The sequence below is a fragment of the Tiliqua scincoides genome, chromosome 4 (genome assembly GCF_035046505.1).
Source record: "Tiliqua scincoides isolate rTilSci1 chromosome 4, rTilSci1.hap2, whole genome shotgun sequence".
Lineage (NCBI taxonomy): Eukaryota > Metazoa > Chordata > Lepidosauria > Squamata > Scincidae > Tiliqua > Tiliqua scincoides.
In genome coordinates this window covers 61,652,539-61,676,556 of record NC_089824.1, presented here as the reverse complement: position 1 = coordinate 61,676,556, position 24,018 = coordinate 61,652,539, and the positions used below count along the sequence as shown (strand labels likewise).

General features: G+C 41.5%; 1 protein-coding gene across 1 annotated transcript in view; it reads right to left on the bottom strand.

Annotated features, from left to right (window-relative positions):
* The window catches only part of CEP192 (centrosomal protein 192), an 89,612-nt gene that overhangs the window by 19,556 nt on the left and 46,038 nt on the right, over positions 1-24,018 (bottom strand). The window contains exons 25-42 of the mRNA XM_066624435.1: positions 22,953-23,106; positions 21,633-21,804; positions 19,471-20,260; positions 16,752-16,900; positions 16,023-16,253; positions 13,503-13,628; positions 12,076-12,219; positions 11,545-11,605; positions 10,611-10,750; positions 10,433-10,525; positions 9,831-9,946; positions 9,573-9,749; positions 8,683-8,773; positions 7,803-7,967; positions 4,054-4,314; positions 3,723-3,829; positions 2,621-2,730; positions 771-909 (exon numbers count right to left, since the gene is read on the bottom strand). Of these exons, the coding sequence (XP_066480532.1) occupies positions 771-909; positions 2,621-2,730; positions 3,723-3,829; positions 4,054-4,314; positions 7,803-7,967; positions 8,683-8,773; positions 9,573-9,749; positions 9,831-9,946; positions 10,433-10,525; positions 10,611-10,750; positions 11,545-11,605; positions 12,076-12,219; positions 13,503-13,628; positions 16,023-16,253; positions 16,752-16,900; positions 19,471-20,260; positions 21,633-21,804; positions 22,953-23,106 (3,226 nt within the window). The remainder of the gene's footprint in view (positions 1-770; positions 910-2,620; positions 2,731-3,722; positions 3,830-4,053; positions 4,315-7,802; positions 7,968-8,682; positions 8,774-9,572; positions 9,750-9,830; positions 9,947-10,432; positions 10,526-10,610; positions 10,751-11,544; positions 11,606-12,075; positions 12,220-13,502; positions 13,629-16,022; positions 16,254-16,751; positions 16,901-19,470; positions 20,261-21,632; positions 21,805-22,952; positions 23,107-24,018) is intronic.

Sequence of the window (24,018 nt, the reverse complement as noted above, 5' to 3'; positions counted from 1 at the left end):
CTGCTTTGATTAAAGAGCCACATGGAAGAAGGGACAAATAAGAGGGTTAGCTCCGTCTGTGCTGGCAGAGTGGGGGGAGGGAAGTGGTCAGTGTTTCCCACCTAACTGGCAAAGAGCCACTTTTTTAATGACATATTTTAATTATGGTGATCTTGGGATTTTAATGTCTTAATTATTTTTAATATATACATTTATTTGTGTTGATCTTGTTAGCTGCTTTGGTGTGGGAGAAAGAAGGGATATAAACAAACACACAAACACACAAACAAATGTTCAAGTGGTGCTTCTCTTATATTTAGCACGGGCAGAGTAACTGTCCCTTTTCACCCCAGCACAGTGTCTTTTTGAGTGGCTGTTTGCTGGTGTTCTTCTGCATCTTTTAGATTGTGAGCCCTTTTGGGACAGGGAGCTCTTCAGTTATTTGATTATCTCTGTAAACCACTTTGTGAATTTTTCTGTTAAAATGTGGCATATAAATACGCATAATATTCACTGCCCCTCAACTCAGGTCCCAATCTGCCACCCAGTGAAAATGGGCTCATTCACATCATGGATGGACTGGCCATGTGTTTTGCTCCACAGGAATAATTCCCTCTCATAGAAAAACTATTACGCTGGGATAGTTCCAGTCACATAAAAGTAGTCCAACCACAGGACCCAACTTCCAGAGTTTGCATTCTTGTATTTAGCCACTAGAAGGTATATTCAAACTACACATGGCATCACGCTCAATATGATTACATACCACAAAAATGAGAGTATGACATTACCTTGACGCCATGTGATGTACTGAAGATTGCTTGCTAGTGAAAAACGAACTAGTAGAGGCATTAACAACAGAAAGAGTAATTCGTCGCATGCTTGCAAAAAAACACTGGACATCATTCGTCTGTTGTGGAAGATCATAAACTAGGAGAATTAGAAAATGAGAATTGAATTAATGAACAAAAGCATCACAGCTTAAAACACATCAACCACAGAGCACAAAAGTTAATTAGTCAACTACAATTGATTTGTTACTGTCTTCACATCCAGCAGTTCTGCACTATACCAGTTTGGAACTTGTATTAAATTGTATAGCTGTCCTCTGGTATCTGTGGGTGATGTGTTCCTGCTCCCCCACCCTCAGGCAGATACCGGAACCCTATTCTCCACAACTCCCCATTACTTTTGTTATCTTCATTACATTCGTGCAGGCAGGCAGCCTCTTGCAATTATTGTATGTCTCTTGCCTTGAGAAACAAGCAGGCAGACAGGTGCTAGAGAGGAGAACATTAACAGGAAGCAGGAAGTTAATGTTCACTCTTAGTCTCCCTTATATCCTGCCTGTTTAGTTAAAGCACAAGACATTTCACATGACTAATGAAGATAAACAAAGGAACTGGGTGGTGCCTGAATCACAAAATTCAATAGCTACAAGAATGGTAGTACATAAAAACATGAACTTTGAAGGGGGCTGGATCTGAATAGACCATGGCAGCTGAAGTTTTCTTTAGGTGTGCGAGATCCTCTGAAGATAACAGTGAGAATACAACACATATGAAAGGGGACGCAACCAAGGTCAACTTCCAGTGAAGTGTCATTTAACGCTAACAAAGGAATTGTAGAAGCATGTCTCAGAAGAATAGCTTTTTGAGCATAGAGACCACAAGTGTCAAACATAAGGCCCACAGGCTGGATGAGGCCTGTGAAAGCTCTTTATTTGGTCCACATGATAATTGGGCTCTTTCAGTATTGCCCTTTCAGCAAGCACCACTTCTGCTGAGGCTCTGAAAAGATAGATGGAAGGAGATCTTCTGAGGTCTAATGAGTTCTTACACAAGAATGAAATGTTTATTACCGTCCATCATCTGCTTAACAATGTCACTTCCAGCCACTGGAATGCTATTTGGCCCGTATATGAAATGAACTTGACACCCCTGATATATACCAACAGTTTTCCATGCTTTGAGAAAATAAAGAGAAAGCATGAGACTTAGAAATGCTAGAGTCATGATTAAGAGTGAAAATGGGTGTGTTTTGAATGTATGAGAGTGTAGAACTAGAATACCTGAAAATGTGTGCATCAAAATCTGGTACTTGTTTCAGAAATACTTGTTGAATGCCTGTACATGCAACTAAAACCAACATCCATTCTATATTTAAAGTTACCCAATTTCTCAATTTACCCAATTGAGAAATACCCACTTTTTCAAACCATCCATCATTCTCCTACCCCACTGTCAACTGTGTTGGCGGTTGTGGAACACAGTCTGAGTAAAGGACACTGGATGGGGTTTGCTCAAACTCAAGTGTTAACTAGAGAGGAACATTATCAGACAAGAATTTGCAAAGAGGCAATAGAAACACTTGTACGAACATAAACCGCAAGGAGGAGACACTCTTAAGTGCAGCTTAGTTGAAAAATGTAATGGGTTTTAGTTATGCAGAAGTTGGAGTGTCAAATTCAAGTAGGTGGGTATACCCCTTTAACACAGTTGACAATGGGATAGGAGAGTAATAAATGGATAATGGTGAAAGTTACACTGAAAGCTATAGCTATAATTAAACAGACGACTATATATGTAGATAGGTTAGAAAGATTTCTAAAAATTTTCCAACCATAGGAGGGCTATTGTACCTTCAGTCACCAGCTCTTCCCCAGGGAATTCTTCATCAAACTTTACATTTATTACTGGATTATCAGGAGGGAGTATTTTTTGCTCTTGATCACGATTGTGCTGTATAGCTCTGAGAAAAGAATATTAAAGAGTGGGTTTGGAGTCCTCCATCAGTTTCATCGCACAGTAATTCTGATAAAAATGCCGCATTCAGTAAAGCATTTAATCCAGCTACCTAAATTTTATATAAACCTATGCTGAGCAGCCGTAAACAACTACTATTTCCAAACAACCAGGTTTAAACCTAATAATCTGACAAGAGAAAAATTGTTTCTACAAAGAGCCAAGTTAGAGATCCACATGTAATTATTAATAGTACTCAGAGATTTTCTTCTGGCCAGTGCCTACCCCTAGATGCCCAGCATTAACATGGCTCAACAGGTCATTTGAAGCAGGGGTCAGTAACTTTGGACAGTTCTGTGGAGTGTTTAAAAACCAGCCAAGTGATTGACCTGAGTACTCTGTGTATTGTGGAGGACTTGGGAGAGAAGGCAGTAGGTGACCAAACAGCTAGCTACCAAATCCTAGTCAAACTTAATGAAACTGAGAGCACAGTGCAAGCACTTGAGCAATACAAATCAGGGGTTCCCAAATACATATTTATATCAATATACTAGGAATATAAAATGCAACCTCTTTAGAGAAAAAGTAAGCAGGTTTCAGGTGTGCAATGTTTAACAGAGACCAAGTCTGCCAATCACAGTTAGCTAGTAGTAGTTAGTTAGCTAGCAGTTAATGGTTAGTGTCAGGGGAAAGGTGTGTGCAGGGAACTGTATAAACATAGCTAGTTGCAATTACTCTCTGTACCCCCGAGTCATATATTCTGCCTATTCAGAATACAGGTCCACATCTGAATTATTAAAAAATTGCTCATCACTTTGCAATGACGTGCCAAGAGAGATATAAATCATGGGATTAATTTTAGGAATCACACAAGTGGAGTCAGATCTTCCTGAAAAAAATCACAGCTTGTTATTTGAAACAACTTTTTCTCATGAACCTTGTTATACAGGATACAAGCTTATACAAGCTATATTGAAAGAACAAAATCTATTGCCTTACCTGCAGTATTGTTGTCTTGAAATTTCATCTCCATAGAAGATGCAAATTGTGGAGAACACCGAAATATTCTGTTCTCCTTTGGTGCAACTACAAGTTACTGTAATTTTCTAGGAGAAAAAAGTTTTTAATTTTCAGTCCAACCATCAAGTTCTTTATGTAATACTGAAGGTTGCCAATACAACTACTACAATTCAATTGTATGCCAAATTACTAAAAACAGAGCAAAATTATATTACTGACAACCTACATATTTTTTACAGGTCTGAAATAATAAAAGATTAGTTTGTGTCATTTTAATTGATCAAGCACACAACTGGTTTTTCTTATTTACCTGTTGTGCACTTTCCTTAAGTACAAACTTTTCTGGAAAAATGTTCATCATATCTGCATCCATAATAATCCTTTTACAGAAGTTTTTGAAGCACAGTACTTTTACATAGGCAGCACGACACCCCGTATTTCGTATAGAGAAGGAAGTCTGGCTTGTTTTCCCAGGTGATGGTTCAGTTAGTCCCACTATGTAACTGTTACAATGTTTATTAACGTCTTCTAAAATCACATTGCTTTTCCCTCCATATCCATACAATGGTATCTGAAAGAAAAAAAGATAACACTTAGACTTACAGGAATGAAAAAGTTGATCAATCAAGACAGGCAGAGGCAGTAATTAAAGATCTTTACTCAGTTCCCAATTTATCATAACTCAAAGTGCAGGGGCCCTGCTCAAGTTGGATAGATGATCCCAAGGGACAGAACCTTTTCTATGGTGATGGCGCCCCAGCTATGAATACACTCCCTATACATATATCTGAGAACAAATGTGTCTTTAGATTCTGGGTTAACACTATCCCATTTTCTCAGACTTTGGACAATACACAATATGAAATTTTTAGCTGCTACTTTTTGTGCCACTGTGTTCAATTTAGATCCATTTTTAGTGTTTACTGCTGGGTAGGCTGATGGTGATCTGGAGGTGGAGGACATTAAGATCACTCCTTTGTCATGGACAGATCACTTTCTGGTGTGATTTAGGCTTGTTGCAGCCTCTCACCTCTGCATCACATTTTATGATCCGCCCTCAGAGGCTGATGGATCCAAATGGATTCCTGAGGGCTCTGGGGGATTTTCCTGCTGCCAGAGCTGGAGACCCACCCGGCGCTCTGGTCGATCTCTGGAATACGGAGATGGCCAGGGCCCTGGATGAGATCGCTCCCGAGCGTCCTCTGCCCAGTCACAGAGTCAGAGCGGCCCCTTGGTTTTCTGAGGAGCTGCGAATGATGAAGCAGCAGGACAGACGTCTAGAGCGTCAGTGGCGAAAGACTCATACCGAATCTGACCGTACACAGGCTAAGGCCCAGTTAAGAGCTTATTCTAAGGCGGTGGTGGCAACTAAAAGGGCACACCTCTCTGCCACCATTGCATCTGCAGAGAACCATCCAGCTGAGCTCTTTCGTGTGGTCCATAGTCTTTTACATCTGGCCCCCCCTACTGGTGGGGAGGAGCACTTGGAGGCTCGCTGTGACGAGTTTGCAAAACACTTTGCAGAGAAGGTCGATCAGATTTGGCATGACTTGGATGCCGCTGTGGGCATATCTAGTGATATCCCCAGGGAACCTGTCTATCCTGCTATTTGGGATTCTTTTCAGCTTGTAGAGCCTGAGGATGTAGACAAGATTCTCTGGAGTGTGAGACCTGCTGCTTGCCCGCTCGACCCTTGCCCAGCATGGCTAATTAGGGCTGCCTGGGAAGGGTCGGCCGAGTGGACGGGGAGGGTGGTGAATTCATCCCTGAGGGAGGGGGTGCTCCCGCCTGCCTTGAAGCAGGTGATGGTTCGCCCCCTCCTGAAGAAGCCCTCCCTGGATCCCACTAACTTAAACAACCTTCGGCCAGTCTCGAATATTCCATTCCTGGGCAGGGTGATTGAGCGGGTGGTGGCGTACCAGCTTCAGAGGGTACTGGAGGAAACGGATTATCTGGACCCATTCCAATCTGGCTTCAGGCCGGGGTTCGGGGAGGAGATTGCCTTGGTGGATGACCTTCGCCGGGGAATGGACAGGGGGAGTGCGTCCCTGTTAGTCCTGCTGGACCTCTCGGCGGCTTTCGACACCATCGACCATGGTGTCCTTCTGGGTCAGCTGGCTGGGTTGGGGCTTGGAGACACTGTTTTGAAGTGGTTCCGCTCCTTCCTGGCTGACAGATCCCAGAAGGTGGTGCTGGGGGACGCCTGTTCGGCACCCCGACCTCTTAGGTTTGGGGTGCCGCAGGATTCCATCTTATCCCCCATGCTTTTTAACATCTACATGAAGCCGCTGGGAGAGGTCATCTGGGGGTTTGGAGTGGGTTGCCATCAGTATGCTGATGACACCCAGCTTTATCTCTCCTTTCCCCCTGATTCTGAGGAGGCGGTTGGGGTCCTGGATCACTGTCTGGAGGCCGTTAGGGGCTGGATGTGGCAAACAAGCTGAAATTAAATCCGGATAAGACAGAGGTGCTTTTGGTTCGGAAATCCACAGCTCGGGAACTGGACTATCGTCCTGCTCTGAATGGGGTTGCACTCCCTCTGAAGGAGCAGGTCCGCAGCTTGGGGGTTCTCCTGGATCCACAGCTGCACCTGGAGTCCCAGGTAGCAGCGGTGGCCAGGGGAGCCTTTGCTCAGCTTCGGCTGATTTGCCAGCTGTGACCGTACCTGAGCTGTGCGGACCTGGCCACAGTAACCCATGCCCTAGTGACATCTAGATTAGATTATTGCAATGTGCTCTACGTGGGGCTGCCTTTGAAGACAGACCAGAAATTACAATTAGTACAAAACGCGGCTGCTCGTGTGGTTGCTGGGGCACGTCAGTCTGACTCTGTCGAGCCGTTGCTTTGGCGGCTACACTGGCTGCCGGTTCTGTTCTGGGCCCAATTCAAGTTCCTAGTTTTGACTTTTAAAGCCCTTTACGGCTCGAGTCCGGGGTATTTGAGGGACCGCCTCCTTCCTTACAATCCTGCCCGGGCTCTTAGATCATCTGGGGAACCCTTTTGACTGTGCCGCCACTAAGAGATGTGAGGGGGTGGCGGCCAGGAAGTGGGCCTTCTCGGTGGTGGCCCCCGAACTGTGGAATACCCTCCCCTTAGAATTGAGAACTGCTCCCTCTTTGTTAACATTTTGGCGTGGACTGAAGACCTTTTTATTTCAAAAAGCTTTTAATTGTTGACAGGCTGGCTGGCTTTCTTGCTTTTTTATATGAGAATCCACGGGGTTTGTTTTTAGATTTTTAATTATTTGTAAATTGTTTTAATTATTGTTTTTGATGTTGTATTTTTAAATGTTGTAAGCCGCCTTGTGTGCCCTTTGGGCATAAAGGCGGGATATAAATTAATAAAATAATAATACAGTTTAATGTCAGATGCAAATCACCCTGCCAGCCAATTAGAAGGAAGCCAGAACAGAAAAGTAAGGGGGAAAAGCTTGATTTCCAATGAGCAGTGGTGGAATTCTCTTGAAGTTGGTCTTAAACTGGAAGCAGTCTTGGTAAGTATTAGTATTCAAAGTCTAATAAGAGCTTTAAAAAAAAACTTATCAGAATATATTAAATCCAAAATGAAACAAGAGGCAACAGAAATAAATCCATTACCACTACCTACAAAAAATTCTAAATACAGTTAGGGAGACTTGTGAAGTGACAAAACTTAGGCTATTTAAAGCAACTGTCCATAGCTCAGTATTAAAATTAAGTCATAAAGAAGCACAATCAGTATTTTAAAAGAATTATAATAAGCATAATTAGCAAGCACAACTATATTTTTACTAGATATATTCTTTCCTGAACAGATCCACACTTAATTTAACATAGAAAAAAATCAACAGCAAAGTGCAAGCAAGGATCTGAACAGCTTCAAAATAAGGGATAGTAATTGAGTTGAAAGCCAGGGTAGTTTGTGTGCAGCTATATATACATATACATTTGTAATTTCCCAGGTTTAGGATTAGAAAGTATTGATGCTTCAGGGTATCCTAAAAAGCACATTACGAGGAGGAATAATGTAGTATACTTTCGGAAGCTAGCCCACAAAATGACTTATATAAGTGTGACTTACAGTGAACTTCATTCCAAGTCGAGATAGAAAACCAAGCTGTTTCATTTCAAGTTTTGCAAACATGCAAGCTAAACGTGATGGTGTAAAGATTACATAGACACTATAATCATGCTTGGGTTGGATCTTGATTTCACAATTGTTGTATGTGTGGTCTCCAAGTTTCAACTACAAATACACAAGAAAAAAAGGCACAATAAGCTAATTGGCTAAAATCTGAATTTAGAAAAGTTCTATTTTTTCCAAAGCAAGTTTCAATAACCCTGAGTGATTTTTTTTGACATCATTCTACAAACTACAGGGCTCACTACTATTGAATATAGTACATATAGCTGTATATATACAGCTATGTTGAATATAGCTGATATAACAAGGCAAGACAGAGGAATTTAAGAAATTTCTTTTAGAAATAAATTTAGTCTTAAATTTAAATCTAAAGTAATTTAGACTCATTTTGGAAAGGCAGACATAGACCCAGTTTATTGATTCAGAGCTACTTCACAACAAGTCTAAGAAAAACCAACACCATCCTCAATAATGTGTTAGGAAACTACTGAATACACAGGAGATTATAATTCACAGCAGGAAGACCAAACTGTAGCATGCAGAATCTGTGAATGACCCACAATCTAGTGTAACTTCCAGCATTAGAAAGTAGCAACCCAAAGAAAAACCTAAAAACTACAGAAACATTGGCTACCAAGTTCAACACCTCAGCTTCAGAATTTAAAGTTCAAAATCTTGTCTGCTATACTCAAGTTTGACTCAAAAAGTGACAGAATTATAGAGGGCTGTTCCAGGTCAACTTTTTAAACGGAAAAGGAGCCTCAATTCTAAAGTGAATTTAAAAATTGACTTTATAAAATCAGTTGGCATGACTCACCTGAAAACAATCTTGATCTTGACCCCTTATCAGCAATCTTAACTGTTGTGTAGCAGATCGAGAGTCATTTCTCAGAATCAATTTCTGTTGCCTAAAAATTATGAAGATATTGAATATTGTAACAATCTGATTTAGGAGGTAGGAATAAGACAGCTGCATGTCTTATAGGAATTTATATAAGAACTGTAGTATTATAAAACCAGGTTGATCTAATTATATTCTGTTTATTATAGTCCAAGGCTCAGACCAAAACATGAAAACACCCATATAATAATGGCAATTTTCCACAAAGTAAGCACGTATTAGGAAGGAAAATCCATGTGAGTTTCACGCCATGGAATATTCGAGCATCTCCTATTTATCCCCCTCTAAAATCATTTCTGCCCAATGTTGCAAATACACAACAGGGACCAAATGTGTACATCTGTGGGCTGGGCAAAAAATGGGTTAATCTGGGAGTTGGGAGCCTTCCAAGTGAATTTTTGAACATATGGTTACAAAATGCATGTGGATCTTGATAGTTGTGCTTCTGGTAAATGAGATGGCATTCTAGACTATCCTCCTTCATAAGTTGCAAGAAACATTTCACTGCCATTCACTACAATTGAGGAGGCAGAACAGTGAGAACTCCATGCTTTTCCACGGAAGCTTTTCCACACACTTTCTCCACTGCATCGCATGATCCTCCTCGAGGGTGTGACACTTGTTCTGAGAAAAATCAGAAATCCTCTTTTGTATAAGCAGAGAAGTGCTTTCCACTCACACAGGGCTTTTGGGATCCTAATCAAGAAATGAAAGATCTTTTCCTTTGAGCACTATTTCAGTACACCAGTACTCTGGTTCAGGCCTGCAGAAAGATCACATATTTCAGTTGCTGACTTGGTACTTACACTGTTCTGCCAAGCTGTACACCTCCCCATAACACAAACTGCTTGTTAGCAAGGATAGGAGGAACTTCTGAATTATTCCATTTTTGTGGTAAAGGTTTGCTCTCCAACACAGAAACTTCACCTTTCACTGTCACTTTATACTCCGGCCCAGATGGCAGTACAAAGATTTTCACAACACTATTAAGATAAAATTCTGAGTTAGATAGTACATAAAAATACCCTTAACTTTATATTATTAGGCCAATTAGAGCTTGTTACCTTTCAGCATTTCTACAGTCCTTCGGAGAAAACACAACTGTCATTTCTTGCTCTTCCCCAGGTGTAAGAGACAGCTCCTCAGGGATGACCGAAATATTGCTATCTGGTTCTAGTACCTGAAAATGAATTATGTTACTTTAAGTATCACCCATTCCGTTCATAGCAAATTCATTCATGTGCTATATTTATATCCTGTTCTGCTCATAGAGCAGCTTATAGCAATCAATTATACTCAGAATTGTTAAAAGAACTAATATATGATTATACAATTTACAATAATCCAATAATCAATATTAAAAAATCTATATAAAAATATAAAAATCTAACACAGATCTGGTTCCCAAATCCTGGAGGATTTAGGGATAGTAGTTCTATGGCAGAGGAAAGGAATAAACCAGAAAAAAAAAACCAAGTAACTATCCAGGAATTGTTTGCAAGATGGCCATTATCAATTCACACTAAGCTTTACAACAGAAAAGAGGAGAAAGTAAACAAACATATTGGTTAAATAAGTCTTTTATTTATCAGATCAGATATTCTGATCAGTCTAAGGTTGACAGTAATTTTAGAATGATTCCCTGGAAAAGAGATAAATCACCTACCACCAACTTTAAGTCAACTTTAATATTCCCAGCATTCTTTAAGGGCAATTGCTGTTTTGTTGATAATCCTATCCTTGCAGACATGTATAAAGTCTGAAAACAAAGTTTAAATGTTAGAGTTAGATAAACAATAAAGAAAAAGATCATAACTAAGGAGAATATGCTTATCAGAATATACCTGCAAGCCCTTTGGAGCATATATCCTAGGGGTTCCAGACCTTGCACTTAGAGGAATACTTTTTAACACATTAGCAGGTTCAGGACAATCAACCTCCACATCAATTCTTGCCAAATACTCATCTGGAGGGCCCAGAGAATCTGAAAGATCCAAATTCAATAATACAAGAACAAAATCTAATTCTAGAACCCTCATTGAAACTATGCATACCCTTAAGACTGACCACCTAACAGGGAAGATAGATAGAAAGTGCCTGGATAAATAGGTAATGTTAGAAACAATGTTGGTCTGTGTACGTGGAGCTCTTCATTTTACCACTGCATAGGAACTGGAGCAGAGATGCACTGTAGCTGTATTTTTAAAACTAGTTCAGAACATTTTCTTGTACAGGTGCAACCTATTTATCCACGGACTTTTATCGGCAGATTTGTCTCAATTTGTCCAATCAGGTGGGGGAACTGAAAGTCTCGCACACCTTTGCCCTTCCCTGTCCTCTTGACCAGTTTCCATGCAGCCCAAAACAATGCAAAAAGGCTCCACCTTGAAATAGCCCTGGCAGCCATGGAAGAGGTTCTCCTTGTGAAGGAACAGTAAGACACCCGGAGCCCCTGAGCCAGCCAAGGCTGAAGAGGGGAAGGGGGGGGCAGAAAACCTCTGTAGCCAGAACACATGCAGCAAGGTGAAGCGCTCTCTCTCTCTCTCACACACACACACACACTCACTCAGAGGGGCAGGTGCGGTAGCAACAGAGGGGATTGCTTTAAAAAACCCAGGGAATGTGATATGAATGTTATGACATCACTGCCAAAACTTATGGGTTGCCAAGCTCCATACTGAAGGTGGGTCACAGTGTGGAAAGTTTGAGAACTCTGTTCAACAGGACTGTGTGTCACCTGTTTTTGACCTACATTAAGGTAGTTTATCAGTTCTATACCTGAAGTGATGCGCTTTCTGGGTGCACGGAACTGGACCCAAACTACCAGAACCTCAGAATCCTGGAGGGAAATACAGACATGCATAAAATAAAGTATCCTATAGAGAGCTTAGTTTTCCAAACACTGATTGGTTATTTTTCTGCCTAGATTAAAAAAAGATTTTACAAGGCCCCGTCATTACATGTCTATATTCCTTTAAGATCATTTGTGGGGCAAATTTCCCCTTTCTCAGCCACACGGGTAAATACCGTGACTAGCAATATGGTATTGCTAGTGACGGTATGGGTATATACCGTGATTATGGGTATAGATCGTGACTAGCAAGAACGAATGTGTCGTTAAACGCCAGATTAATGTCAAGAGTCTTGTATTTACCCTGATACCTTATAACGAAGGATAGCGAAAATTTGCTATTCAATGTAATGTGCTGTTCTCTCCAAATTAGAACTGCATTACAGACAAAGTTTCAGATAAGTACTTAGGAATAAACAGTATTTCAACGGATTCAACTGTCCAAGACAGATACTTACTTGTCCATCACAGCTTGCATTCATTACATGAGATATCACTGACGGAGCTGCTAGTTGAGAGATGTTGCAAGTATAGAGTGTACTTTCAACTGAAGTATTAACCGGTTCCTTAGAAAATGTGAAACAGCGCCATGCTATAGCATTCTGCAAGAAAGGTGTTTTACATTTAATAAAAGAGACAATGACTATATTCTCTAACGTACCCAGAATCTTGATTTACTTCCCATTACCAGGACAGGCTAATGGGGGCCTTTTTTGATATGCTGTTTTAACAACTGGAAAGTATTTATACCTGCTATTATATTTGGTAATCATCAAATAACTCAATACCTTTGTTACTTTCTCCAAGTGGAAGGGGAGAGAAGAAAAATCAATACTGGCACTTTTAAAAAGGGATTTGAACTTAGGCCATGCATGTGCCCAAGATACACTATTAGCTGGATTCATGTGACATTCATTATTAACTGTCTTGCCCTGTCTTCACAGAATATCCAGGGTGACTGCATATGCAAGACTGGGGAGCTGGGAGAAAGCACCATCAGAACTGTGGAAAAAGGCTCCAAACGTATACTTTCTCAGCTGAATACCTGCTTAATAGGAATAAGTATGAGGCTCTCTGTACACAATTCAGTGCTCAGAAAAAGGGGTGTAGGGGGAGATGCAAAGGATTTACATACAAACTGAAAATAAACAAGCCCTCATGAAGCAAAACCAGGTCTCTATCAGTTTGCTTACACTGCTTCAGGCTTGCTTTCAGTCCTCATTCCCCCAGGACTGACAAGGAAGTGGGCACAATCCACATTGAATACACTACTCCAAATGCTGGACCGTGACAACTATGCTCAGGGGCTTTCCTGGGTTTTATAACTGGGGCATAAACCCTGCTTTACCAAGGGATGTATTGTTTAAGGTCACCTAAAGTTTTTGAATTTTCTACTCCTGGACATCAGGTATGCTTCAGGTATGAGCTGGCCAAGGGTCAGATTTTGGTTACTCGTCAAGCAGACGGCAAAGATGTGAAGTGATAGACAGAAGGACAGAAGCGAAGTGATAGAGATAATATCCATTATCCAAGGCATGGATAATGCCTTGGAATGGCACAGCAGTCTCTGGATAATGTTCAGGCATCACTCACTCCTTGAGGTGCTAGACTGGTCTTCAATAGGTCAAATAGCAGCATAAATTTGGGATTTTCACCATACTGCTATTCAGAGTGTCATAAATGCACACAGTACCTCACAAAGATGATAGGAACTCAGGTGCTGATAGTTCACACTCTGCTTAGCTGGGAGCCCTGAAACACTCATCAGCCATATCATTTTTTCAATATGAATAGTGGTAAAGCCAGCACTGCAGTCACTCACAAATGTTCAAAAAACAAGTACAGTAAAAAATATACTGCCTGTCTAAAGCTTGGCTATACTTACTGCATGGATAACAAGTCTCACTGGCACTCTAGCATGAGTCTTATTCGTTAGTTTTAGTGGAAGAGCCTTCCAGCTACCATATGGTAGATCACCAAAGTCAAGACGTTCTCCCTTTCCTGATTCAACCTAATTAAAAGAGGGAGAAGAGGAGAGGGGGCATCTTTAAAAACTAAAATATACCAAGTTTGGACTTGAAGTTCAAAAGTGTCACTGAAAGATAAGAGATTCATTACATACAATATACTCAAGAAAGCCCAGTACAGCCCACCCCCTTTTTCACCAAGAGATAGCAGTGGATGTTTTTGTGCTACTGAGAAAATACAGAGACTACCATTATGCATCCAGAGTTAAGAGCTCAGGAGGTATTCACCCTACTTAGAGCCAGTCAGTGGCCCAAACTAGTGTTCTGGTTGCCCGGGAGAAGGGGAAACAAAGATTAGGAGGAAACTATTTCCCATATTTCCCCCTCCCCACTTTTCTAGACTGAAGAGCTCCAAACACTGTAGCCTTTCCTCATAAGGGAGGTGCCCCACCCCAGTAATCATTTTGATTGCTCTCTTCTGCACCTTTTCCATTTCCACTATATCCTATTTGAGATGTGGCAACCAGAACTGGATGCAATATTCCAGTTGTGGCCTTACCATCGATTTGTACAATGGCATTATAGCTATCTTATTCTTAATAGCTTTTCTAATGATCCCAAGCACGGAATTAGCCTCCTTCATTGCTGCCGCACATTAGGTCAATACTTTCATCGAGCTTTCATCCACCAGCACCCCAAGATCTCACTCCTGATCTGCCACAGATAGCTCAGAACCCATTAGCATATCCGTAAAGTTTTGATTCTTTGCCCCAATGTGCATTACTTTACATTTACTTACTTGGGGGTAATGAGATAGCTCAAAAGGTAAGATCCTAGTCTACCAATCAGTTGGGAAAGATAATGAAAAGCCCACAACCACAAGGGAAAACACAACTACTGCCTCCAAATGATTCAGTAGTCTCTTCAGAGTGTCAAGGCATCTACAAAAGCCTCTGAAGTGGCTGGAAGGTTCACATATGCGGAGGATAAAAAAGGGGGAAGGAGATCAGGAAATTTAACCACAACACCCCTTTGGCTGTCTACCCAGGACAAACAGGTCAGTTTCTATGCAAGAGAATATATTCTAGTCCAACATCAAGAATACCAACTTTCAGAAACCACTGGAATAACTGAAACTCCAGGACTTGCTGCTGCAGATTTTAAAGTGACTTTTTTCAACAGAAAAACTTCAAGAGATGCCTGAATTAACAACAATAATAGTTACTTTAGGCCTGGACAGACACCACCCCCATCACATTTTAGAAATACTTGACCTACTGTTGCTAGGAGATGGGTTATTACTATTTACTACTACAGTGAACTGTCATCAAGCTTATCTTTTATCCTTTAAAACAGGGGTGCTTGTACTTTTTTGGCTCGAGAGCTACTTTGAAACCCAGCAAGGCCTGTTGATCTACCAGAGTTTTTTTACAATGTTCGCGCCATCATAACATATAACATTTATGTGTACAATGTATGTTGGTGTACCTTGCATAACCGCATGAGCCAATATTGCACAACACAACATAATTAACTATAAACATTTTTTGTAATTACTTGAGTTTACTTTGATGACTTGCACTGAAGTGAATCAGCCAAGGATGCATAGTCCAGACAGTAGCTGCTGACAGTCAGCCTCAAGCACACTTCCAAATGTTCATCACTCATGGTGGAAAGGTACTTGGACTTAATGATCTTCATGTAGGAAAAGGCTGACTCACATAAATAAGTGGAGCCCTTCCTGCCTCAGGTGCTTTATATCCCTGAGGGCCCTATTGCCTTCAAGTGGCTGCAGCTGTGCAGCACACTCTGCTGGATGCCCAGGCCTTACCCTTAAAGGGGCCACTGCTGACACCACATCTACCTCCTCACCAGATCTTCCTTGATTCCAATACAAGTGGGGGGGGGCAGATCTCTATACAGACCAGTGCAAAAACAGGGGAAAGGTGTGGGGGAGGGAAGATCTCTATATAGACATCACAGCAAGACCAGTGCAAAACCCCTTGCACGCAGAACCAACAGATGGAAGTTGGGGGGGGGGCAGATCTCCATACATACCAGTGCAAAAAACAGGGGAAAGGTAAGTCAGCCCCAGTAGAGTCAACAGGGCTCACTCCCAGGGATGTGTGGTCGGGAGAGAAGCCTGCCAGCGGCTCCTCTCCAGGTCTACTCACGAGTCAGCCCCAGTAGAGTCAACGGGACTCACTCCCAGGGATGTGTGGACAGGAGCTCACTCCCAGGGATGCGTCACTCCCAGGGATGCGTGAACGGGAGAGAAGCCTGCGATCGACTCATTTTGCCTCACGATCGACATATTGAGCACCCCTGCTTTAAAATGTGTCACAAGACTAGGCCTTCTGTGTTTCTTGTGACACATTCTTGTAATCTATGGATTGCAATCTGATGAAGTGAACATATGAACAACCAAATGTTCTTACCTCGAGCTCAGGATTTTCAGCAACTGCATTCAAGATTACCCTAGTTGCTAAAGCTTCTGCTTGAACTATTGTGTCGGCATCTGAAGAAAAGGGCCAAGAGGCAACACTAAGGACACACTGGAAAACTCCGGCTTGACAAGGTAAAAATAGTATTTTTAGGTCTTCTGTTGCACAAGGTCCTATAACAGTTTTGTTCTTAAATAGCAGGCATCGATGTTTAAGAGAATCCATCTACAAGATACAAGTTGTATGAAGTCAAGCTTCTCCCAGGGGAGGGGGGAGAGAAAGATACCATAGGGGAATATAATAGACAGCAACTTAAGGAAGACCTATTGTAGAGTGACAACCACATCCAAATCCTTCTCTACCCCTTCCTCTTTTGAATGCCACGAAACAGAACAGAGATGTTAAGGTTTTTTATCACAATGGCTACAATTAAGCAAGTATGGAACAATGAACAAATGTCAAAAAGTTTTTGCATGGTTCCATTACATGTCTGACAAGTGATTACAGCGCAAAGATACAGTGCAAAGCTAGACAGATGTAGCGCAATTTCAAATAAATAACAATCCAGTCCATACTCCAGATGGAAAGGAAGCAGTAACTCAACTCTAGTCACATTTATACGTCAGTGGAAAAAAACTATGGGGAAGACTAAGGATGCTAGAATTTAATACTGTTAATCAGCTAGACTTTTATATCCAATATACAGCAAGGTTTACTACATACCTTCTCACCATTAAGCATAACACTAACTAGACCAATGATGACCTGTAGCCAGCGTTCAGATGGATTACGAATACTAAGAACTGTGTGTGATGTCAAACCCACACAACAAGCATTTGGGAATTTTAATTCTTCTGGAACTTTCACATGAACTGAGAAGAAAAAATAATAAAATGACAGTGAATAAATCTAGATAGCAAGTCTTGAGCAGCATACTACATGTTTACAAGTTCAGACACTGCAGTTCATGTTAATCTTTCAGTCACAGAAATAATGAAAATGAAAACTGTTAGGAAGTTGTTTCCAACATGCATAAATTTAAGCCCAGCTAATATATTTTTAATTCCCTTTTTTACACTGGGTTGTATCCTAAGGAGTGCATGTAGAAAGCAGCTTGTGCCAAGGAGGCAGCAGGGAGCTTAGCTTTCATAACAACCCTCTGTGCCTGCTAAAGTCTGCTCCAAAGGTGGTTGAGGGTCTGTATGGGATGCGAAGAACTGCAAAGTTAGGGGGCAAATTGGTATCTCCCCCCCCCCCCCCGGTAGAACAGAAACATCTTCCATTCACAGAAGAGAAATTTGGGATACAAGTCATTGTCGTAGCAGACATCAAAAACTCCTTGTAACAAAGAAGAACATCATCCTGGTAGAAGAGTTAATCAAGTTAAAAAGTGTTAAAAATAAAAATAAGAGTTTAAAAGAGTTCCTAATTTAACAGAAACAAAATTCAATTTTCTTTCTCTTTCTCACTTTGACTGCTAAAAATAGCCATTACTGAGGAAATCTTTCATCTTTTTCATCCGTTCACAAATTCTAGACAGCCTTCTAGATCACAACCAGCTACTACCATATGCTGATAACTTGGAGGTGAAAGGACTTTTACTTAAGTGAATCTACTACTGTAGAATTTTTTTCCATTGTTATGCTTTTCTTCAAAGCCTTCCAAAGAAGGACAGCCCCACCACACACAAGTTACCACAGGCACTTCCAACCCAAGGAGCTGTATGAATAATTGATGGAGTAGTATCCCATCTTGACATCATTTGAAGCAGTTTCTCAAATTCACTTTCCAAGAAAATCTACATATCCATACAGTGTCTTGAAGTCAGTGTTATTGCCTATATTCTGGTCCCATTTCACCATCAAGTTCGATTGTAATTCCGTAGCATATAGTAACATTCAGAAACAATTTCTGACTATGCTTTCTGCTGCCTGCTAATTCCTTGTATTCTGTATTACAGTCATTTTTTAATATTTTATTGCCATTCCAGTCTCTATTTTCGTAATCATATTTCCTTTAAGACTTCTGCACCTCATTCTGTCATTTATTCTGCAATTTGTAAGTTTTAGTTAAAACTAAGTTTATCTTTAAATTATGGAATTCCTATATAATGGCATCTCAGTTTCATAATTAGGACCATGATCAAGTATGATTTTATTAGTCCATCATATTGGGAGTCAAGCATCAGATACAGGAGCAGGTCCGCAGCTTGGGGGTCCACCTGGACTCGCAGCTGCTCCTGGATTCCCAGGTGGCGGCTGTGGCTAGGGGGGCCTTCGCTCAGCTTTGGCTGGTGCGCCAGCTGCGGCCGTACTTGGATCGTGCAGACCTGGCCACGGTGATCCATGCCTCTGTGACATCGAGATTAGATTACTGTAACGCGCTCTATGTGGGGCTGCCCTTGAAGACGGTTCAGAAACTGCAACTAGTGCAGAATGCGGCGGCCCGTGTGGTTACTGGAGGTAGGCGGTTCGACTCTGTCAGTCCGCTTCTCCAGCGGCTGCATTGGCTGCCCATTCGTTTCCGGGCCCAATTCAAGGTGCTGGTATTGACCTTTAAAGCCCTATACTGCTCTGGACCAGGGTATCTTAGAGATCGCCTGCTCCCGTACAATCCGGCTCGTCCTCTTAGGTCATCAGAGAAAGCCTTTTTACAAGTGCTGCCGCCTAGGGAGGTACGTGGGGCGGCTGCAAGAAATAGGGCCTTCTCAGTAGTGGCACCAACGCTATGGAACTCCCTTCCCCCTGACTTAAGAATGGCTCCCTCTCTTGAGACCTTTCGGCGAGGCCTGAAGACCCTTCTGTTTAAACAGGCCTTCTGAGTTCTCGGCCTTTTAACATCTTTTTAACATCTTTTAATATTTTTACAGGCCTGTTTCTTTTATGACTTGCTGCTGCTCTATGCTCTTTTTACCTATTTTTTACTCTGACTGCTGTTTTTTATGATGTGTTAATATGTTTTTATTTGTTTTTAAATTCTGTTTTTATATGTTGTAAGCCGCCTTGAGTCCCTTTGGGGAGAAAGGCGGGATAAAAATAAAGTTATTATTATTATTATTACTGGACTGCTCTTTTAAAAGTTATCCAAAATAGGTATCTATTGACAAACATTTCAAAGAATATTTAGTTACCACCGACAAAGTAGCAAGATAATTAGTAACTTCACCATATCATGCTTCCAGACCATGTTTAAAAAAATGGGGGGGGGGGGGGAGATGAGAACAAAAAACAAACATAAGGAATGGAAACTCTAGTGGGGATGAAGGAACAGAGCAGGAAAGGAAATGACACTTTATGAAAACACGTCTAATATCTAATTGCACTTTGTAAATTAAAAACTCAAATCAAGACAGAAATATCATCTAAAAGTTCTGTAAAGGCTGTAAAGACTAAGACTCACAAAATAGACGATTTTGAACAGTAATACAAAAGATAAGACTTACCAAACCCAAGTGACATAGATTCTTCAGGTTCCCTAGATCTACCAACATCAGCTGTTTGACCTGAACCTGATGTACTATTAAACATCTTCTGGTTGGATGTAAAGTTGCAATGAGGAGTTGTACCCAACGCTCCAGACCTAATATCTGAACTTAGTGTCATTCCAGCAGTCACTGAACTTTGAATGGAACCAACAGGGATGGTAGAATAAAGTAGACTTGATGGAACACCAAACAGTGGAGGACAACTGACATGATACTGAGGTAGACCAATGGTTGAGTGTGATGGCAAGTTTCCCAGATACTGCTGGGCAAGTGGAGTTGTTCTAAGGGAGCAACCTGTTAATAGTGTTGGAACTCCAGAAGATATTGCAGGAATCTCTGAAGCAGCACTATGGGATTTAAAGTTGGCTATATTTTGATTTAATGGAATATAGCCACCTAAATTACCATAGGCAGGTAACATATTTAGAGATAACCCTATTGCTTTTGTATAGTTATCCTGTGTTCTCGCCATGTCAGCCTGAGCCAATCCATTATATTTTGGCCATTTATCTGCAGACTGCTGTACTCTTTTTGGTGAATGCTCTCCAGTTGATTTCTGGTCCTCCAATTGTCTGTTGGATTCCACAGATTCATTTCCTTCTAACTTCACAGCAAGGGTATTCTGGGAAGTACTTGGTGATACATGGATGTTCCTTTGTACAATGTCCTTTTTGACATGATCCTGACCCAGTGGTGAAGTTGGACTGGCCCAAATGATTGTTGTGCTCAACTTACTGGCACCATTATTCTGAACAAAAAACAACAACATTTATTAGCATTTATGATGTGCAACTATTGTAAGGTTGACAGATAACCGAAGGCACACATCTACCCCTCAAAAGAACATTCTAGTTAACACATGCAAATCATCATCCACAGATGTGGTTCATGTCTCCTGCTCAGTTGTGCTGGTGAGCACAATTTGTGAGCACAATCTGGTTGATTGGTGAGCACAATCTGAACAATTTGTATAATTGGACAGTGGGCCTTGGCTGGAGGGAGTGAGTGAAGAGACCAAGACTGCAATTCTAGGCACTAACCAAGGAGTAAGCCCTACTGAACTTTCAAGTAGACATGCACAGGAGTGTGATAATTTATAGCAATAGTTTCCAAATTCTCAGGGAGCTTTAGGGAAGCTGTGCTTGATGAGGAAAAGAAGGGGCAGTGATGCAGCGACCACAATTGTACTGCCCCAGAAGACAAAATGGGTTTTCCCCACTTATTTGCAGGTTGCTATGGGTCTCCTGAGGATCTGGGAAGCCCGCAACCCCCGCTGCAGGCCTCCCTGCACCTCCAAACTGCTGTAAATAGTGAAAAGGCCACTTACGGTTTTTGTTGTGAAGCCCTTTTGTTCACTGTCTCCCTATCCCTTAAGGGAGCAATGAGAGAGGTTACCTGGCCAGGGTGTCATGAAAGCAGTTTAAGGAGGCCTCTGACATATGAGGAGGCCAGAGGGGGAAGTTACCAGAGCAGATAGAAGGATACTAGTGAGTAGGAAGAGATGCAAGTGAAATAAAGTAGACAGACCCCTGGAGAGAGGGACTAAATAAGCTGATAGACTAAAGGAGCTCACAAAAGCAGTTGGACATTGGGGGAGGAAACTTGAGGAAGTAACAAGCGACAGGTGGATGCACGCCATCACTGGAAGATGGGAAGATTGATAGATTTAAAAATGACAGAGTCAGAGAAAGAAAGAAGTGGATGGCCTTAAGTCTCCCTTAATCTTTCCCTTTCCTGAAAGGCTGAAGATTGCAAGGGTTTTGGATGGGCAGAGAAAACACACTACAATCAGCAGCCACTTATTTCAGACACTCTCCCTTTTTTGCTGGTGCCACCCATGTGACACAAGAACAAAGCCTACTGCCAGCAATACACATACCCAAGTGGGCATTAAGTTTGGTAGCAGTGAACAGAGGCAAGGCAGCAAGTTTAAAGCTACTGTTCAAGTTGGAAATCACCCTCAAAGTCAGGCAGGTTAAATAGTAGGCCCCACAATAACTTTCCAGTCACCAAGGCAATCTGGCATCCAGGATTTTGTCTTCTCCTGGTTTATGGTCAAGAAAAGGGCTAAGCTACCAAGATAAATTTTGCAAACAGCAAACAAATAACAGAGCACTTACCTGATGTTTCTCTGGACTAGATGGAGCTAGATTTTTAAGTGTATTTTCAGTGGCTGAGACGAAGGTCAGCCGTTCCAAGTTAGGACTAGAATATACTGATTTTGGCAGCACACCATCGTTGTAAGACAATTGCTTAGAATTTAATGTTGTACAAGAACAGTCGACATCAATTCTAAAAAAAGAGCACACAGTTTTCAGACTTGGCCACATTCTGGTTTCCTGTAAAGACAGTCTGGTAAAGTCAGTCTTGACACTTGCCCATTTCACTGGAAAGAATTGTATTTGTTCCCATCCCCAGACAAGTATTTAAGAACTTCATACATGCAAATCTTCCTTCTAGCATCAATGGACTCAACTAGAGAGGAACACAAAGAACCATTCCAGTACAGTACTATCAAGCATTAAACAAACATGCACACCACCGCTGCAGCAATGATGCAAATGGGAACTCTGACCACTACTTCTTTCTCCTCCCTCTCATCACCCAGTTAAGTGTCTCAGCTTACTGGGGATTGGGAGGGGAGCGCATAAGAGCAGAGCATCAACTACAGCAGATGACCTTCCTCTTTCCCAGGCACCACTTTGAAGTGGTCAGCCACCCCAGCTCATGATACTGTATTGGGAATGGGATGGCAAAATATTTAAAATAGTGTTCAGGAGGAAGAACAGACTGTTGCTGATCCTGCATCGCCCCCCCCATAAGAAACGGGGGGGGGGAGAAGAGCAGGATCTATTGTTAGGGACAGGTGGGGCATGGCTAAGCATAGGCCTCTTCAAGCATGCAGGCCCCCAGCATCTGCTGTACTAGGCCTCACCTGCAATGCCTCTACTGCTTCCAATATAATTTTGTCATCTCTTGCTCCATGGGCCAGATCAAAATTAATGACACCAACTATTTAGTAGTCAGAAGATGACTTATTTTCTACTCACCTGGCAAACAAATCCCCCCTTCTACCAGAACCACAGTTCAGGATTATGTTAAGGCCAACACCTTAGTATGGCAACCAGTGTTGAAGCCTAGTATTAAAAGAAAACTAGGGCTCAACAGCAACATGTTACTTGTCTAAGCAGCATCACATCTGCATCTTTTTCTAGCCCTATTTTTTGGCATTACTATTTTAATTTTCCCAAACATCACTATCACTTCAGTAACAAACTGCACAATTGTCTTAAGATTTCTATCAAGAACAGTGTTTTAACTAATAAAGACTAGAGTAACACTGTAAAAAATGACAACTGCTAGTTAATGAAAAAGTAAAGACAAGTTTCCCTCACACGCACACCACATTTGTTCCTTCCCTGCTCCCCTCCAGTGGTTACCCTGAAGCAGCAGTCCCAGAAGCTTCACTTGGAGATGAATGAGTGAGAGGAGAGGTTGAAGGTCTGAAGTCATATTGCTCGTCACCTGAAATCTGCATACCAGCCACAGGAGTTGTAAGTTTCTGTTCAGTTACCACCACAGCTTCACCTGAACCTTAGGCAAATGAGAAAAGTGTTTGACTTAATCAGGAGGGCTCTTTCTGGTCAGAGAATATAAAACCTATCCATCTTAGGAGGCAGAACTTCCACAGGCTTCAGAAGCTTTCACTGAAAGAAGGAACCCACAAGAGAACCAATTCAGGTTATCCTGTTTTGTATCTCATTTACAGATACAAAACTACAAGGAAGAGGATTTTAGCTAGACATAAGGAATAATTTCCTTGTAACAGTTAACCAGCATTGGAACAATTTGTCCCATACAGTGGCGGGCTCTCTTGAGTTTTCAAGCATTGGCTAGATGTCTACCTGTCATGAATGATCTAGCAGTAGCCTGCAATGAGCAAGGGGTTCAAACTAACTGCAGGATCTCTTCCAAGTCTAACATTCTAGGATTCTATGCTATCAGGTAGGACAGACTGGAGCAATTAGGGTCATCAGTACTCTTTCTACTTTCTCCTCCTCTCTTTCTACTCTTTCTACTCCTAACAAGCTGCTGTTGCATGTAGCATAGTGGGTAAGGCACTAAGCTGCTAAATCTTGCTTCTGCTATGACCTCACTGTGACTTTAGATAAGCAACTTGCTTTCAGTTTCAGCTGCAATATAAGAACTGCCATGGCCTTTTACTCTTTTGCATTCATATTGATATATTCTGGGTGGCATTTTAATGTAATTGCTATGGACTGTTTTAAATTTTATGCTATTAGCCACTTTGAGCACCTTAAACAAAAGGGGCACAACAGGGTACACTTTTTTTTTATAAGTAAGTCAATTTCATTGAGTTTACTGCCAGGAGAATGCTTAGAACTTAATCCCAAATGCAAAAGCTTATTCATTAGGCCCGCTGGATCTGCAGACTTCACTATCCGCAGGTCCTGAACCTGCAGAGTCTTTCCAACATGAACCTTC